At 42.6% G+C, this 19,691-nt stretch overlaps 1 protein-coding gene and 1 long non-coding RNA gene across 3 annotated transcripts in view; one reads left to right on the top strand and one right to left on the bottom strand.

The window, feature by feature from the left end:
* COL4A1 (collagen type IV alpha 1 chain) overlaps nucleotides 1-19,691 on the top strand; it is a 222,201-nt gene that overhangs the window by 94,141 nt on the left and 108,369 nt on the right. Inside the window, exon 3 of the mRNA XM_056555746.1 lies at nucleotides 17,960-18,016. Within this exon, the coding sequence (XP_056411721.1) occupies nucleotides 17,960-18,016 (57 nt within the window). The remainder of the gene's footprint in view (nucleotides 1-17,959; nucleotides 18,017-19,691) is intronic.
* The window catches only part of LOC130355522 (uncharacterized), a 98,815-nt gene that overhangs the window by 29,906 nt on the left and 49,218 nt on the right, over nucleotides 1-19,691 (bottom strand). The gene's annotated exons all lie outside the window — the stretch shown is intronic.

Below are 19,691 nucleotides of genomic sequence, written 5' to 3'. Positions count from 1 at the left end.
ATGCTCCTGTGGCCCCTGTTATCTTCTCTGGTTGCTTGATATTCTTTGCCATCCTTCCTTTGCCATTCCTTGCAACATCTCCTAGCAAAAATTGGAGCTCTGCCTGGCCAGACAGCTCACTCTCTCTGAGAGCAGCCCCCACCCTTCTGCTCTGAGCAGCAGCAAGAGGTTCAGTTTCTGATTGGCTACGGCTGCACACACCTCCTAGTTCTCAGCACTAACGAGAGCATGTCTCATCAGTGCCGAACAGAAATCACATGATCTGTGTGGGGCTGCTTTCAGAGAAGGATTTTGGCAGAGACAAAGTGGATGGTTGGATGATGACATAACCTCACCTCATACATGGAAATGACAACCAAATAGGGGAAACTGCTATATATAGCTAATAAATGCAGAACGCTTGGTGCAGGCGGCCGTGGTTGTGACATCACACCATGCCCTCTCGTAGTGTGACACCACACCTCTCTATTCATGTTTATGGGAGGGGGCGTGATGGCTGCAATGCCCCTCCCATAGACGGGGGAGCATGGCGACCACAGAAGCCCGCACCAAGCATTCTGAACATAATGTTCAGAACGCGGGGTGCTGCATCAAGATCGTGGGGGGGAGGGGGGGCGATGTGGGGGTAATTTTCCCCACTGCACTTTTCCCTTCACCAAGCCACATGTTGACCGTGTACCCTGGTTGGGTCACCTTTTTACACTGTAGGCGATTGTTTAATTAGTTAAGTTTTAGTTAAAGGGGTACTCCGGTGGAAAAACTTTTAATTTTTAAATCGACTGGTGCCAGAAAGTTAAACAGATTTGTAAATTACTTATATTAAAAAATCCTAATCTTTCCAGTGCTCTCTGCTGACATCTCTGTTCATTTTAGGAACTGACCAGAGCAGAATATGTTTGCTATGGGGATTTTCTCCTACTCTGGATAGTTCTTAAAATGGACAGAGATGTCAGCAGAGAGCACTGTGCTTGTGATGTCAGCAGAGAGCTCTGTGTTCCAAAAAGAAAATAATTTCCTCTGCAGTATTTAGCAGCTAATAAGTACTGGAAGGATTAATCTTTCCAGTACTTATTTGCTGCTGCATTCTACAGAGGAAATTATTTTCTTCTTGGAACACCACGCTCTCTGCTGACATCATGAACACAGTGCTCTCTGCTGACATCTCTGTCCATTTTAAGAACTGTCCAGAGTAGGAGAAAATCAATCCCCATAGCAAACATATGCTGCTCTGGTCAGTTCCTAAAATGGACAGAGATGTCAGCAGAGAGCACTGTGCTCATAATGTCAGCAGAGAGCTCTGCGTTTCAAAAAGAAAATAATTTCCTCTGTAGTATTCAGCAGTACAGGAAGGATTAAGATTTTTTAATAGAAGTAATTTACAAATCTGTTTAACTTTCTGGCACCAGTTGATTAAAAAAAAAAAAAAAAAAAAAGTTTTCCACCGGAGTACCCCTTTAACCACTTAAGGACCCGGGCTTTTTTCATTTTTTCATTTTCAATTTTTCCTCCTTAACTTTAAAAAATCATAACTCTTAAAAATGTTCACCTAAAATTCTATATGATGGCTTATTTTTTGCGTCACTAATTCTACTTTGTAATGACATTAGTCATTTTACCCAAAAACCTACGGTGAAATGGGAAAAAAAATCAATGTGCGACAAAAGTGATGAAAAAACACTATTTTGTAAGTTTTGGGGGCTTCCGTTTTTACACAGTACATTTTTCGGCAAAAATTATACCTTATCTTTATTCTGTAGGTCCATACGGTTAAAATGATACCCTACTTGTATAGGTTTGATTTTGTATCACTTCAGAAAAAAATCATGAATACATGCAGGAAAATTTATACATTTAAAATGGTCATCTTCTGACCCCTATAACTTTTTTATTTTTCTGTGTTCAGGGCGCTATGAGGGCTATTTTTTTGCGCCGTCATTTGAAGTTTTTATCAGTACCATTTGTGTTCTGATCAGACTTTTTGATCACTTTTAATTCACTTTTTTGCGGTATAAAAAGTGATAAAAAATGCACTATTTTGGACTTTGGAATTTTTTTGCGCATATGCCATTGAACAAGCGGTTTAAAAAGCGGTATATTTTTATAATTCGGACATTTCTGCACACGGCGATACCACATATGTTTATTTTTATTATTATTTACACTGTGTTTTTTTTATTCTTGGAAATGCCGGGTGATTCAAACTTTTATTAGGGGAAGGGATAATTGAAAGGGTTAATGATTTTTTACACTTTTCATATGCAATATTATAGCTCCTATAGGGGGCTATAACATAGCATTAACTGATCTTTTACACTGATTGATCCATCTCCATAGGAATGGATCAATCAGTGTTTTCGGCGATTGAATGCTCAAGCCTGGATCTCAGGCTTGAAGCATTCATTCGGCGATCGGACAGCGCAGCAGAAGGTAAGAAGACCTCCTCCTGTGCTACAGCTGTTCGGGATGCCTCGATTATACCGCGGCGATCCCGAACAGCTCCCTGAGCTAACCGGAAACTTTCACTTTCGTTTTTAGCGATCAGTGCCGCGCGCTATTGGAGGCGGGTCCTGGCTTCACTATGACGCCGGGCCCGCCGCGATATGATGCGGGGTCACCGTGTGACCCCGCGGTATATCGCAGGACTGGGACCCAGGACGTACCCATACGTCCTGGGTCCTTAAGAGGTTAAGGAACCATGACGAACGCATACGTCATGAGTCCGCTCCCGATCTATAACACGGGGCCACGGCATTGCCCCTCATAGCAGGTCAGGCACGGCCGGGACCCGTGGCTAATAGCGCGTGGCATTGACCACGGTGCCACATGCTATCAACTCAAAGTTGAATGTCGCGTCTAAAGTGAAAGTGAAACCATGCCGGTTAGCTCAGGGAGCTGTTCAGGATCGCCGGCGCAAAATCGTGGCATCCCAAACAGCTTACAAGACAGCTGGAGGATCCCTACCTGTCTCCTCGCTGTCTGATCGCCGAATGACTGCTCAGTGCCTGAGATCCAGGCATGAACAGTCAAGCTTCAGAATCATCGATCACTGGTTTCCTATGAGAAACCAGTGATCAATGTAAAAGATCAGTGTGTGCAGTGTTATAGGTCCCTATGGGAGCTATAACACTGCAAAAAAAAAAGTGAGAAAAAAAGTGAATAAAGATCATTTAACATCTTCCCTAAAGTCCAAAATAGTGCATTTTTGGTCACTTTTTATATCATGAAAAAATGAATAAAAAGCAATCAATAAGTCCTATCAATGCAAAAAATGGTACCGCTAAAAACTTGAGATCACGGCACAAAAAATGAGCCCTCATACCGCCCTGTACGCGGAAAAATAAAAAAGTTATAGGGGTCAGAATATGACAATTTTAAACGTATAAATTTTCCTGCATGTAGTTATTATTTTTTCCAGAAGTGCGACAAAATCAAACCTATATAAGTAGGGTATCATTTTAATCGTATGGACCTACAGAATAAAGATAAGGTGTTATTTTTACCAAAAAATGTACTTCGTAGAAACGGAAGCCCCCAAAATTTACAAAATTGTGTTGTTTTTTTATTTATTTTGTCTCCCAATGATTTTTCTTTCCATTTCGCCATAGATTTTTGGGTAAAATGACTGAGGACATTACAAAGTAGAATTGGTGGTGCAAAAAATAAGCCATCATATAGATTTTTGAGTGCAAAATTGAAAGACTTATGATTTTGTAAATATAAGGAGGAAAAAAACGAAAATGCAAAAACGGAAATCCCCCGGGTCCTTAAGGGGTTAAAGGGGTTGTTCAATTGCCATTGATTTGGCATTTTCTGGGGAAACTGGGTATGATCTGGATGGTAGGTGAACCCTCTCACCACACAAAGACAGAACTAATGATCAGATAATATTTTACTATATAATACCAGAGGAAAAAACGAGAAAGAAATCACGGGCAACCCTTAAAGCCTCATTGACTAGCATTTTACTGTACTTTAATGACTCTAATATTTAGATCCTCTCAAGGCCAAACTTCTCTGGTCATTAAAAAGTTAATCCTTGAAGCTAGGTCCTCTCTAAGAGATAGAAGACTCGTTCTTGTGTTCATATGCTGTAAATGCTTTTGTTAACGTGGCCTAATATGGTCTGGCTGGTATTGTTTAAGACAATCACTATTTATGAGATGGAAAATGTATACATAATGATTTCACTGACAATTTCAAGACCTAAAGTCATAAAACAAGTGGCTGCTTAAAATATATGTTTATTTATCTTGAACTATCATAATGACAAAAAATTTTAATGTCAAAGAAGCATAGTAGACTATAGGATGAAAAGCCTACTTTAGCTGTGTATATAGCAGCACAAATACTCCTACAGTTTTTGGTTCTCATCAATGTGCCAGTGCAGTGCAGAAAACATTTTATATACCTTAACTTAGTTTATTGGGGATCCTGTATTAGTATAATTAGTATAATTTTTTAGAATTGTTTTTACTGCATACTTTTACAAACAAAACTACTATGGTTGCCAGAAGTATTTTGGAAGATATAATTTAAAGGGGTTATCCACCATTAGGTGATTTTAGTATGTACCTGGCAGACAGTAATGGACATGCTTAGGAAGGATCTGCACTTGTCTTGGGGCTAAATGGCTATGTTGTGAGATTACCATAACACTGTGGCTAGCTTTTTGTGAACTGGTATTTCATGTTTAACTTTTCTTTTTTTGACTGCAAATCCCACAATTCCATTTTCCTCCCTCCTAAACATCAGCCACCCCACCCATTGAAACATAAATGAGCTGCATTAATTCAAAGACTTGTGGTTTTCAATCAAGGTGCCTACAGCTGTGGCATTAGTTGCAGATTGATCTCTCTCCCACCAAGCGATCCCTCCACCGATCCCTCCATACCCCTTTAAGCCATATAGGAATTATCTTTAAAAGAACATGACCCTGTTTCAATACACAATATGTTAGGCTGGGTTCCCATTATGTTTTCCCCCATACAGGAGCACATACGGCAGGGGAGAGCTAAAAACTTGCGCTCCCATATGCCTTTCTATGCGCTCCCGTATGTAATCCATTTCAATGAGCAGACCGCAGTGAAACGTTCCGTCCGGTCGGCTCATTTTTGCCCCGTATGGGTTTTTACAACCGCACCTAAAACCGTGGTCGACCACGGTTTTAGGTGCGGGGAAAAAGCGCATATGGGGCAAAGATGAGCGGACTGGACCGAACGTTTTACTGTGGTCGGCTCATTGAAATGAATTACATACGGGAGCGCATAGAAAGGCATACAGGAGGGCAAGTTTTTAGCTCTCCCCTGCTGTATGCGCTCCCATATGGGGGAAAATGTAATGGGAACCCAGCCTAAGACAATAAGAATATTCAACCTCTTTAAACATGCAGAGAAGGCTTTTAAACAAAATTAACAGTTTTGACTTCTGCAGAATATTATGAAAATATGATGGACATAGATAAAATACAATATTGTATAGAAAGGGAGATCTGTTCTCTTACACTTTAATTCCTCTTTTTTTTCATTTAAAGGGGTTGTGCCCGAAAAGCAACTTATCCCCTGTTCATAGGATAGGGGATAAGTGTCAGACCTCCTGCATGGGCCTCGGCTCTCTGAGAGGAGCGCGTACTGGTGATGACACGCACTCTATTCATTTCTATCGGAGATGCCCAAGTACAGCACTCAGGTCTTTTCGGCGCTCCCATAGAGAATGAATGGACTGCGTGCCGTCAGCATGCTTTCCTCTCAGAGAACTAGGGCCCTGCAAAAGATTGTGCAGGTCCCAGCGGTTGGACCCATCACGGTACTTTTCGCTGCCCAACCCCTTTAATAATTAGGTTGCATCCCTAGTTGTTTTAACATGTCACTGTCATTTGATAAAACCTTTGACACGTCATAAAAACATTCCAAAAGTTTTAAATGGTTGAGGTTGAGGTCTAAGCCACACCAATCGCCATAATAATTTGAGAGAAGAACTTAGTTAGTCACTTGTTCTCCCCAGTCTCTCTCCGCTCTGCAGGAGATAGATTCTATAGAAAGTTTATGGAGCCTGTCTCCTGCGGCGAGGAGACCGCAGGGACAGCAAGCACTCACCTCTAATCAATTCCAAAAACGACAAATACAATCCTGCATTTCTTCTTTTTAATCTAGAGCACTTATTTCCAGGGTATGATTTGCTCAATGAACAAAATTTACAAACATGTATATTTAAGCATACATAACCAACAACAGTTCTAAAAAATAAAAAATAAAACTGTCTCATGAGATATTGCATTCCTTTGTCTTCTTATGTTCCAAATAACTCAGATTTTTACGATGCCCCAGTAGACGCTAAGCAAGTTTTTGCCTTGCCTCTTCCTTATGTAGGCACCCTTTTTCAAATCCACTGGAATAAAAGAGACATGGACATAGAATGGTACAGAGCAATGTATATAAAATGTATTTGTTTATTGTACTCACAAATAATACATTTTATAAGTAAAATGAACTTAAACTCCTTATTGTATCAATTGGTTGCAGTCTCGAACCAATTCTCTGCACTGATGAAAACATTTGACATTCAAAGCTTTTATCATGCAGTCATGGCCGTAAATGTTGTCACCCCTGAAATTTTTCAAGAAAATGAATATTTCACAACGAAAAGGATTGCAGTAACACATGTTTTGTTACACACATGTTTATTCCCTTTGTGTGTATTGGAACTAAACTAAAAAAGCAAATTGGACATAATGTCACACCAAACTCCAAAAATGGGCTGGACAAAATTATTGGCACCCTTAACTTAATATTTGGTTGCACATCCTTTGGAAAAAATCAGTTGCTTCCTATAACCATCAATAAGCTTCTTACAACTCTCAGCTGGAATGTTGGACCACTCCTCCTTTGCAAACAGCTCCAGGTCTCTCTTATTGGAAGGCGCCTTTTCCCAACAGCAATTTTAAGATCTCTCCACAGGTGTTTAAGGGGATTTAGATCTGGACTCATTACTGGCCACTTCAGAACTCTCCAGCGCTTTGTTGCCATCCATTTCTGGGTGCTTTTTGACGTATGTTTGGGGTCATTGTCCTGCTGCAAGACCTAAGATCTCAGACGCAAACCCAGCTTTCCTACACTGGGCTGTACAGTGCAACCCAAAATCCATTGATAATCCTCAGATTTCATGATGCCTTGCACACATTCAATGCATGATGAATGATGTGTTTTACCAAAAAGCTCTATCTTGGTCTCATCTGTCAACAAGATGTTTTCCCATAAGGATTTTGGCTTACTCAAGTTCATTTTGGCAAAATGTAGTCTTACTTTTTGATGTCTCTGTGTCATCAGTGGGGTCCTACTGGGTCTCCTGCCATAGCGTTTCATTTCATTTAAATGTTGACACTGATGCTCCCTGAGCCTGCAGCACAGCTTGAATATCTTTGGAACGTGTTTGGGGCTGCTTATCCACCATCCGGACTACCTTGCCTTGACACCTTTCATCAGTTTTTCTCTTCCGTCCACACCCAGGGAGATTAGCTACATTGCCATGGGTTGCAAACTTCTTGATAATGTTGCTCACTGTGCACAAAGACAAATCTAGATCTCTGGAGATGGACTTGTAACCTTGAACTGGTTGATATTTTTCCACAATTTTGGTTCTCAAGACCTCAGGCAATTCTCTTCTCCTCTTTCTGTTGTCCATGCCTAGTGTGGCACACAGACACACAATGCAAAGACTAAGTGAACTTATCTCCTTTTTATCTTCTTTCAGGTGTGATTTTATATTGCCCACACCTGTTACTTGCCCCAGGTGATTTTAAAGGAGCATCACATGCTTGAAACATTCTTATTTTTCCACAATTTTGAAAGGGTGCCAATAATTTTGTCCAGACCATTTTTGGAATTTGGTGTGACATTATGTCCAATTTGCTTTTTTTCCTCCCTTTTTTTGTTTAGTTCCAATACACACAAAGGGAATAAACATGTGTATAGCAAAACATGTGTTACTGCAATCCTTTTCTGTGAGAAATACTTAATTTTCTTGAAAAATTTCAAGGGTGCCAACATTTACGGCCATGACTGTATTTCTATTAAATACTTTATAAGAGTGTCTATAGCCTTTATTGTAACATAGTAACATAGTTCATAAGGTCAAAAAAAGACCAGAGTCCATCAAGTTCAACCTATAACCCTAATGAGTCCCTACTGAGTTGATACAGAGGAATGCAAAAAAAGCCTCATACTCGAGGTACAAATGTATTCCTGATTCCAAATATGGCAGTCAGAATAAATCCCTGGGTCAACCTTCTGTCCATATAGATCTAGAATCCATAACCTGTAATGTTATTATTCTCCAAAAATGCATCCAGACCCCTTTTAAATTATTTTACAGAGTTCACCATGACCACCTCCTCTGGCAGAGAATTCCACAGTCTCACTGCTCTTACAGTAAAGAACCCCTGTCTGTGCTGGTGTAGAAACCTTATCTCCTCAAGACGTAGAGGATGCCCCTTTGTTATAGATACAGTCCTGAGTATAAATAGATCATGGGAGGGATCTCAGTAAGGTCCCCTGATATATTTATACATTGTTATTTGGTCTCCCCTAAGCCTTCTTTTTTCTAAACTAAATAACCCTAATTCTGATAATCTTTCTGGGTACTGTAGTCCTCCCATTCCCCGTATTACCCTGGTTGCCCATCTTTGAACCCTCTCCAGCTCCACTATATCTTTCTTGTACACTGGTGCCCAGTACTGTTCACAGTATTCCATGTGTGGTCTGACTAGTGATTTGTACATTGGTAGAATTATTTCCTTGTCATGGGCATCTATGCCCCTATTAATGCACCCCATGATTTTATTTGCCTTGGCAGCAGCTTCCTGACACTGGTCACTACAGCTAAATTTACTATTAACTAAGACTCCCAAGTCCTTTTGCACATCAGTCGTCCCAAGTATTCTCCCATTTAATTAATAATCCCAGACCGGATTTTTCTTCCCCATGTGCATTACCTTACATTTATCAGTGTTGAACCTCATCTGCCACTTCCCAGCCCAAACCTCCAACCTATCCAGATCCATTTGTAACAGTGCACTGTCCTCTATAGTGTTTACCACTTTACAGAGTTTAGTATCATCTGCAAAGATTACTACTTTACTATTCAACCCCTCTACAAGGTCATGAATACATATATTAAATAGAACAGGACCCACAACTGACCCCTGTGGTACCCACTAGTAACAGTATCAGAATAAGTACCATTAATAACCACCCTCTGTTTCCTGTCACTGAGCCAGTTACTTGCACTTGCACACATTTTCCCCAGTCTAAGCATTCTCATTTTATCCACCAACCTTTTATGTGGCACCGTATTAAATGCTTTGGAAAAATCCAGATATACAACATCCAGCGATTCCCCCTGGTCCAGTCTGGAGCTCACCTCCTCCTAAAAGCTGATCAGGTTAGTTTGACAGGACTGATTCTTCATAAACCCATGCTGATATGGAGTCATACATTTATTTTTATCAAGATACTCCAAAATAGCATCCTTTAGAAAACCCTCAAACAATTTACATACAACGGAGGTTAAACTAACAGGCCTATGATTCCCGGGGTCACCTTTTGACCCCTTTTTAAATGTTGGCACCACATTTGCCAAGCGCCAGTCCTTAGGAACAGTCCCTGTCACGAGTCCCTGAATATTAAAAATAGGGGTCTGTCTATTACATTACTTAAAGGGGTACTCCGGCGCTAAGACAACTTATCCCCTATCCCCCGTGATCTTCCAAGCCACACCCCATTAGAATCAGCCCCCGGAGCGTGCTCACTTCAGGTCTGATTACTGGCGATCACGGGGACGGAGCATAGTGACGTCAAGGCTCCGCCCCGTGTGACATCACGCTCTCCCCCTCAATGCAAGCCTATGGAGGGGGTGTGACAGCAGGCCCCCCGCGATCTCCCTGCAGCAGCCCGCATTCTATGTGTAACTGCGTCTGAAGTTTCGGAAACTTTCGGGCTTTCGAAACAGGGACGTGAAGTCACGCCACAATCCCTATATTCATGTTTATGGGAGGGGGCGTTGCGGCCGTTATGCCCCCTCCCATAGAAATTAATGGAGGGGGCGTGGCATGACGTCACGTCCCCGTCTCGGAAGCCTGGCGGTTTCCGAAACTTCAGACACAGCTACGCATAGAATGCGGGCCGCTGCAGGGAGATTGCGGGGCGTCCCAGAAGCGGGCCCCCCGCGATCAGACATCTTATCCCCTTATCCTTCCGATAGGGGATAAGATGTTTTTGCCCTGAATACCCCTTTAATTAGTCCCCCCTCTCTATCTACACTATTTTCCCCCTCTACGTTGTAGGTTCCCTCCCCCCCAATTCCTAGTTTAAACACCCCTCCACCCTTCTAGCCGTCTTCTCCCCAAGCACAGCTGCACCCTCCCAATTGAGGTGCAGACCGTTCCTACGGTAGAGCCGGTATCCGACAGCGAAGTCGGCCCACTTCTCCATGAACCCAAACCCTTCCTTCCTACACCAGCTTTTGAGCCACTTGTTTACCTCCCTAATCTCCCGCTGCCTCTCTGGTGTGGCTCGTGGTAAAGGTAATATTTCAGAAAATGTGTAAACTTAAGAGCCTGAAATCTCCCCTAGAAAGAGCTTACTAAGGGACAGATTTATACAGCTGCAGTCAAACACAGTATTTAATTTGTAAGTTCCACCTTGTTTTTGGCTGCAGGCAAAGTACTTTACAAGCATAGAATAGAGACATTCCACCTTTGGTTAGGGAAAGTGACCTTTTTTAAATGGCGTCATTGTTTGCATTCATTTGACACATTTTCATTAATGCCATCAAATTCCACATTCAGCAAATGTGACAAACATTTTCTTCTTAAAAAAAGCCTTATTTTATAAATGCATTCAGGCTGTGGTTTAAAAAATTATAATCATATAGACATTTTGTTAAACTTTAATTAATTTGAAGTACAGACACTACATATGGGTTTTCACTATACCACTAACTTTGCACAAATCCTTCACCCTTAGATAGAAAGGTTCTTTAAAGCCTTATAGCAAAGGATAGGTTACTTTCTCAAATAAAATGTCATTTGTTGACCCTCACATACAATTATTAACGGCAATGACCTCTAGTCCCATTCCACATCACTGATTTGTTTCCATTTGCTGTTCTAGCATCAGGAGATTGTCCACATTTGTCCTTCATAATGTTAATAGTGTTCTCTCATCTCATAAATTGTATATATACTTTGACATTGACATTTTAATAACCTGTCATGTTACAGATTTAGATTTAGATTACAGGTTTAGATTTTCTTCAGTTTTATGTTTATATGTAAGTCCCTTATAATGGTAGTGATGACTGAAGTGAAGATGACATCACAGCCAAGAGTTTTTATATATGTGCTTACAGTTTCTCAGTTTCAACTGAATACAGTGATATGGAATGTGCAGTATAGAATCTGAGAACACTCATGCCACCATGTTACCCTTCTATCCTTAGGTCAAAGCTTAGGCTGTTATTGACCAGACTGGTCTAAAAGAAAAGGAAAATAGAGCAATTCTTGGTGTAATAAAAGAGGGATCCTCAGTATAAACATAACATGAAAAAGCCGCTAACCAAAGGTGGTTGTGTAGCAGCATACACAACAATGGTTAGTGTATCAAAAAGTACAGTATCTGCAGCCCTCCAGCTAAGTGCTAATGATCAATAGGTCTGGCTTCAGGGAGAACGCCAGCTCCACGTGAAGCAGGATACAAATGGACAGAGATCAGGTAAGATCAAGGTAGTTTATTTCCCAAGATGCATCTTGGGAAATAAACTTCCTTGATCTTACCTGATCTCTGTCCATTTGTATCCTGCGCCACGTGGAGCCGGCTTTCTCCCTGTAGCCAGACCGATTGATTATTGACCAGACTGTACAGACTGCTGTAAATACTGTTTAGGTGGCATGTACTTTGCATGTTTCTATTGTGGCCCATTGGCATATATATTTGGTATCTTTATGTCTTGGTACTCAATAGCTTTGTTTATACCCCCATTAAACATAGCATATCTTTGGTATTCAAACCCTCTTTCCATCTGGTGAATGATAAACTAGTACTAGTTGCTTTTTGGTCATAGGGCTTGTTCACATAGGCAAAAACTATTTGAAAAATGTTGTGATTTTACAAAAAAAAAAAATCACCATTAAAGCTCCAATTAAAGAAAAAAGCATGGAAAGCCACATAAAAAATCATATCAAAATCAGCACATTCTTCACTGATTTTGTATTTTTTTAGCGCATTTTTTGCCCTTGTGAAAAAGCTATATACAGAATAAACTGTGTTGTAATACCTGCCTACCTGTTTTCTTAAGATCACATAAGATATATTTGTGAATAAATCAAAAACTCTCTAATAGGTAATCCATGCTGGAGAATGTAGGCATTCAGCTAGGATGGCAGCCTGGCTATTTCACAGAATTTCAGTGTTAAGTGGTTGCTAGAAATTCCAGAGATAAGCCAAGCAGTAGATCTATAGCTCCTTATTTGGTTGAGATGCTGGCAGGTTGAAGGCATTATAATACACACCACACCAAAGCATCAAGTAAATTCTAATAAGGTATATGAAAGAGGAATGAACTAAAATGCCTGACAAAATAGCATTGGGAGATAGTAGAAAAACTATGATGTGATGGTGGACACATTCATCAACAACAATTCATACAGATAGAAGTTTATTCTGAGCGTATATAAACTACTGACATTGGCTGATAGTGCTTCTGAAAAGATAAAGTATGTGCTCAGTATTGCATTCGAAGACTATTCTGACATAGTAAAATTCTTGAAAGGGCTTAGGATTTGTATTCAATGTATGATGGGATTAAATGCTAATGGAGTAATACATGTATTCTGTATTGCTCATCTAGGAGGAGATTTATCAAAACCTGTCCAGAGGAAAAGTGACTGAGTTGCCCATAGCAACCAATCAGATTGCTTCTTTCATTTTTGAAAAGGCATCTGAAAACTTTTCCTCTTGACAGGTTTTGATAAATCTCCCCCCTACTCCTGTGTCAGCCACTAGTCAGCTGAACTATGCTTCTGTAATGGAAACAGATAAAAAAAAAATGCAGCAATGTGCACACTATTAGGCTTGTCAAACCTTCTTTGCCTCCATGAGGCCATTGTATACTGCTCAAAAAAATAAAATAAAGGGAACACTTAAACAACACAATAGAACTCCAAGTCAATCCCACTTCTGTGAAATCACACTGTTCACTCAGGAAGCAACACTGATAGACAATCAATTTCACATGCTGTTGTGCAAATGGAACAGACAATAGGTAAAAATTATAGGTAATTAGCAAGACACTCCCAATAAAAGAGTGGTTCTGCAGGTGGTGACCACAGACCACTTTTCTGTTCCTATACTTCCTGGCAGATGTTTTGGTCACTTTTGAATGCTGGTGGTGCTTTCACTCTAGTGGTAGTATGAGACAGAGTCTGTAACCCACACAAGTGGCTCAAGTTGTGTAGCTCATCCAGGATGGCACATCAATGCGAGCTGTGGCAAGAAGGTTTGCTGTGTCTGTCAGCGTAGTGTCCAGAGCATGGAGGTGCTACCAGGAGACAGGCCAGTGCATCAGGAGAGATGAAGGAGGCTGAAGGAGGGCAACAACCCAGCAGCAGGACTGCTACCTCTGCCTTTGTGCAAGGAGGAGCAGAAGGAGCACTGCCAGAGCCCTACAAAATGACATCCAGCAGGCCATAAATGTGCTTGTGTCCATTCAAACGGTCATAAACAGACTCCATGAGGGAAGTATGAGGGCCAGACATCCACAGGTGGGGGTTGTGCTTAGAGCCCAACACCGTGCAGGACGTTTGGCATTTGCCAGAGAACTCCAAGATTGGCAAATTCGCCACTGGCGCCCTCTGCTCTTCACAGATGAAAGCAGGTTCACACGGAGCACATGTGACAGATGTGACAGAGTCTTGAGATGCCGTGAAGAATGTTCTGCTGCCTGCAACATCCTCCAGCATGACCGGTTTGGGGGTGGGTCAGTAATGGTGTGGGGTGGCATTTCTTTGGGGGGCCGCACAGCCCTCCATGTGCTTGCCAGAGGTATCCTGACTGCCATTAAGTACAGAAATGAGATCCTCAGACCCCTTATGAGACCATATGCTGGTGCGGTTGGCCCTGGGTTCCTCCTAATGCAAGACAATGCTAGACATCATGTGGCTGCAGTGTGTCAGCAGTTCCTGCTTCAAAAGCCCCCATAGGGGGCTATAACACTGCACACACTGATCTTTTACATTGATCAATGGTTTCTCATAAGAAACCATTGATCAATGATTCTGCCGCTTGACTGCTCATGCCTGGATCTCAGGCACTGAGCAGTCATTTGGCGATCGGCCAGAGAGGAGGCAGGTAAGGGGACCCTCCTGCTGTCCTACAGCTGTTCGGGATGCGCAATTTTGCCGTGGCGATCCCAAACAGCCCTCTGACCTAACCGGCATTAGTTTACTTTCACTTTAGACGCAGCGTTCAACTTTGAACACCGCGTCTAAAGGTTTAATAGCACGCAGCACCGCGATCAGTGCCGTGCGCTATTAGCCACGGGTCCCAGGCCTCTAAAAACCCGGGCCCACCCACTATGACTACGCTGTGGCCCTGCGTTACAGAACGGGAGCAGACTCAGGGCATACAGGTACGTCCTTTGTCCTTAACAGGTTAAATGACCTTAAAAAGTACCTGTCACCAAATAAACTTTTTAAAACTAACTCAGGTTATGTTCCATAACTACTCCTAACCCCCCTCCCACCCTTAATTTTTTTAAGAGCTTTAACCCCTTGAGGACTGAGCCCATTTTGACCTTAAGGACCAGAGCATTTTTTGCAATTCTGACCACTGTCACTTTTAAGTATTAATAACTCTGGGATGGTTTACTTATGAATTTGATTCCAAGATTGTTTTTTCGTGACATATTCTACTTTATGTTAGTGGTAAATTTTTGTCAATACTTGCATCATATCTTGGTGAAAAATTTGAAAATTTTGCATTTTTATAACGTTGAAGCTCTCTGCTTGTAAGGAAAATAGACATTCCAAATAAAATATATATATTGATTTACATATACAATATGTCTACTTTATCTTGACATTATAAAGTTGACATGTTTTTACTTTTTGAAGACATCAGAGGGCTTCAAAGTTTAGCAGCAATTTTCCAATTTTTCAAGTAAATTTCAAAATCTGAATTTTTCAGGGACCAGGGTCTTTTTGTTAGAAATACCCCATAAGGAGGCACACGGGTTGGGAAACACTGTGTTAGGAAACAGACCTTGTCTCCCAAACAGTGTGCCTCCAGTTATTGCAATACTACAACTCCCAGCATGCCCAGACAGCTGAAGGGCATGTTGGGAGTTGTAGTTATGCCACAACTGGAGGAGAATAGTTTGGAGACCACTGTGTAGTGGTCTCCAAACTGTAGCCCTCCAGATGTTGCAACACTTCACCTCTAGGCATGCCCAAACTGCCCAGGCATGCTGGGAGTTGTATTTCGGCAACATCTGAAGGGCCAGATGTTACATAACTACAACTCTCAGCATGCCTGGACAGTCTCGGCATGCTGGGAATTGACATCTGGAGCGCTACAGTTTGGACACCACTGTCCAAAACTACAACTCCCAGCATGCTGAGACTGTCCAGGCATGCTTGGAGTTGTACTTCTGAAACATCTGAAGGGCCAGATGTTACAGAACTACAACTCCCAGCATGCCTGGACTGTCGGCATGCTGAGAGTTGTAGTTTTGCAACATCAGGAAGGACACAGTTTGGAGATCACTGCACAGTGGTCTCCAAACTGTAGCCCTCCAGATGTTGCAAAATACAACTCCCACCAGGCCCAGACAGCCAATGGCTGTCTGGGCATGCTGGGAGTTGCAGTTTTGAACCTCCTAAAAGCAGCAGTGAAGATCACTTTACGGCAATCCTCTGCTGCATCTGACACCGCCACAGCCGCTGTATGCACTTGCCTGCCGCCGGTCCCTGGCCTCCGCGCCGTGATCTCATGTAACTGCTGCCGATCCCCGCCGCATCCATGGCCCCGGCACCATCGCCAACATCTTCTCCCGCTCTGCCCCGACATCCAGGGGCGGCCAGAGCAGGGGAAATTAACTTTCACCCCCCCCCCCCCCCACCCCTGCCCTGCGATTCACCGGTTAGTCCTGATTGGCCAATCGCAGGGGATAGGAGGAGGTGGCTACCCTGCCACCTCACTCCTATCCTTCAGGATGGTTGGAGCTGTGTCTGACAGCTCCGATCATCCCTATTTTCTGGGCTATCGGGTCATCAGAGACCCGATCAGCCTGGAATCGCCACAAATCACCGATCTGAATTCATCAGCGATTTGCCCCCCCCCCCAGACATTTGCATGGGGTGCCTGCTGAATGATTACAGGTACGCCCTTGGTCCTTAAGTACCAAGGAGCAAGGGTGTACCTGTACTCCCTTCGTCCCCAAGAGGTTAAAAAGCTGTGTATCATACATTTATTCTTGCTCACATGTGCAATCTCCCAGCAGGGAAAAAAGTGGGCGTTTCCCAGCAGGTATGACATCACTGAAGCCTGCTGGGGGACCACTTCTGCCCTCACATGGTTGCAGTGCTGTGAGAAGACCTCAGTCTCTGTGCAACTTTCAGTGAAGCTCTATGCATGTTTCAGTGAGGCTCTTTGCAGCTTTCAGTGAGGCTCTATGCATGTTTCAGTGAGGCTCTGTGAATGTTTCAGTGAGGCTCTATGCATGTTTCAGTGAGGCTCTGTGCATGTTTCAGTGAGGCTCTGTGCATGTTTCAGTGAGGCTCTGTGCATGTTTCAGTGAGGCTCTATGCATGTTTCAGTGAGGCCTGCAGCTGTCAATCAAGCTCAGAGCAGGGAGAAACACTTTCTGAGTTTGGTCTCCTGCCAGGTCGGGAGGAGACCGATCTCACTGTATTAATTGTGGCAGGGAACAGAACAGAGCCACCTAGTGGTCGTTTTTTTTCTCTTCCGTTTTACACTTGTTTATGTTGCTAATTTTAAAAAGTGAATAGGAAAGTGTCTGCTAATTACCCAAGGAACACTATTTTAAAAATTTTATTTGGTGACAGGTTTAACATGTAGAGCTTTCAAATACATAAACGGAATTAACACGGTAAAGGAGGAGAGCATATTTAAAAGAGGAAAAACTACCACAAGAGGACATAGTTTTAAATTAGAGCTGCAAAGGTTTATATAATATCAGAAAGTATTACTTTAGTGAAAGAGCAGTGGATGCATGGAATAGCCTTCCTGCAGAAGTGGTCGGTACAAATAAATGAAGGAGTTTAAACATGCATGGGATAGGCAGAAGGCTATCCTTCATATAAGATTATTCATAGTATTCAGAATATTGGGCAGACTAGATGGGCACATTCTATGTTTCTGTGTATATAATACTTCTGTACTCCTGGAAACATTTGATAGAGATTTAAAATGCTATTTCTTATTTTTTTTAAATGTATGTTACTTTTGTTCCTTAATAAAAGTTTTATATTTAGCATTTAAAGGGTCGGCTTGTGGTGGCTGGAGGAATTTGGGAAGGGAGAGATAGCTGAGGTTGGAGTTTTACACAAAGTACCATTGACTATATTGGAAGTTGCATAAATAGTGTAGCATCATTAATATAAAGTCAATGGGATTTATCCAAACAGCCCACTCTGTTTTTGGCTTCCCAACCACCTCCAGTCCAGGTATGTCACAGCAGGTGTGTGGGGGAGCTTGTTCTTGAGATAGGTATTGATCATACAGGTGGCCCCACATCTATAAGACATTTATGCCATATCCTGGGAATATGTCTTTATGTTTATGTGCTTTTTTAACCCATCTATGTGCAATTTAGGTTTTATTTATTATTGACTGACAATCATCTTGACATCAGTAACACAAATATTCTTGTTTTATTTTCCCTCCAGGCATGTAACGGGTGTGGAACTAGCAAATGTGACTGTAGTGGAGTAAAAGGACAAAAGGTGAGTGCACTGAATGTATGAATATTGGGGGGTACCGTATTTATCGGGGTATACCACGCACCGGCCTATAACACGCACCCTCATTTTACCAAGGATATTTGGGTTAAAAAATGTTTTTTACCCAAATATCCATGGTAAAATGAGGGTGCGTGTGTGCGCGTGTACACCCCCAGGAAAGGCAGGGGGAGAGAGGCCGTCGCTGCCCGCTTCTCTCCCCCTCCCTTTCCTGGGGTCTAGAGCCCTGCTGCCGGCCCTTCTCTCCCCCTGGCTATCGGCACCGCTGCGCGTTCTGTCCCCCTGACTATCGGTGCCAGTGCCCCATTGCCGGCGCCGATAGCCAAAGGGACGTCATGCGCCGCGCCGTGCAGCGCATAGCAACGACGCAGGGGATGCACGCCGGAGGCCTGCAGCAGCACGGACCCGACCCCGGCAACAGGTAATTATGCCACCGGGGATGGGGGGAGGCAACGGGGCAGCGGCACCGGCAATGGGTGCCGCTGCCCCTTCTCTCCCCCTGGCTGTCGGCGCCGCTTCTCTCCCCCTGGCTATCGGCGTCGGCAATGGGGCGCCGGCACCGATAGTCAGGGGGACAGAATGGGCAGCGGCGCCGATAGCCAGGGGGAGAGAAGGGCCGGCAGCAGGGCTCTAGACCCCAGGAAAGGCAGGGGGAGAGAAACGGGCAGCGACGGCCTCTCACCCCCTGCCTTTCCTGGGGGTGTATCGGCGTATAACACGCACATAGACTTTAGGCTAAAAATTTTAGCCTAAAAAGTGCGTGTTATACGCCGATAAATACGGTATTTATCAATTTTGCCAGTTGACAGTTTCTTTTTACCCTTTTTTTCACTTTGGTTTTCATGGACATGCACCAAATTTATCATTTGGTGCAAGTTGTTAGCAGTTTTGGCTCAAATGTTGAAATCAGCTGTTCACAGCGCCTTTATGCAGAACTTACCACCACAGAGGACAGTGGGGGACATGTATCAATAATGGTGTAGCAATGTGTGATTTTATGTATGTTTTCTTGCATCAAATGGAGCATATTTGCACCAAAATTATCAATTGTCGTACACAAGTTTGTCATTTTGGCACAAATGTAGACCTACAAAAGGCGCAGACCCCAGAATTCCAGGCAGTAAATCTGACTTTGGGACGTTCTATTATTGTAGCTATTTTCTCTGTCACTTAATTCATGGTGTAGATTTGTGCCTAAATGAAGGTATTTGCGCCTAAACTTGCTCCAAATCGAAAAGTCGCAATTAATGAATTCCAGACCAAAGAATGATTATAACTGAAATCACGACTAACAAAGTGAAATCAGTGATTTTGTTCTAAACCATTTGGCGCAATTGTTTGTCGCAAAAAATGACTTATAGGAAAAATTGCGACAAATCACAGACAAAAAAACTGAGTAAAAAGCTTCATACATACCCCCCAGTGTATTTTACCCTGTAGAGCAGCCATTTTGGAGTCCCTCCTGCAGCATATCAGCAAGCAACATGAGTTATTTTCTTTTTTGGGGTTTATGGCCACCATGTGAAATGGATTTTATTTTCAACTTGGGTAGTTTTTTTTTTTTTTTTTGGTTACTTTAGTGCAGTGGTCTTCAACCTGCGGACCTCCAGATGTTGCAAAACTACAATTCCCAGCATGCCCCGACAGCCGTTGGCTGTCC

The sequence above is a fragment of the Hyla sarda genome, chromosome 2 (assembly GCF_029499605.1).
Source record: "Hyla sarda isolate aHylSar1 chromosome 2, aHylSar1.hap1, whole genome shotgun sequence".
Taxonomy (NCBI): Eukaryota; Metazoa; Chordata; class Amphibia; order Anura; family Hylidae; genus Hyla; species Hyla sarda.
Note: the sequence above shows the minus strand (reverse complement) of the source record. Positions and strands in the feature narration are given on the sequence as shown.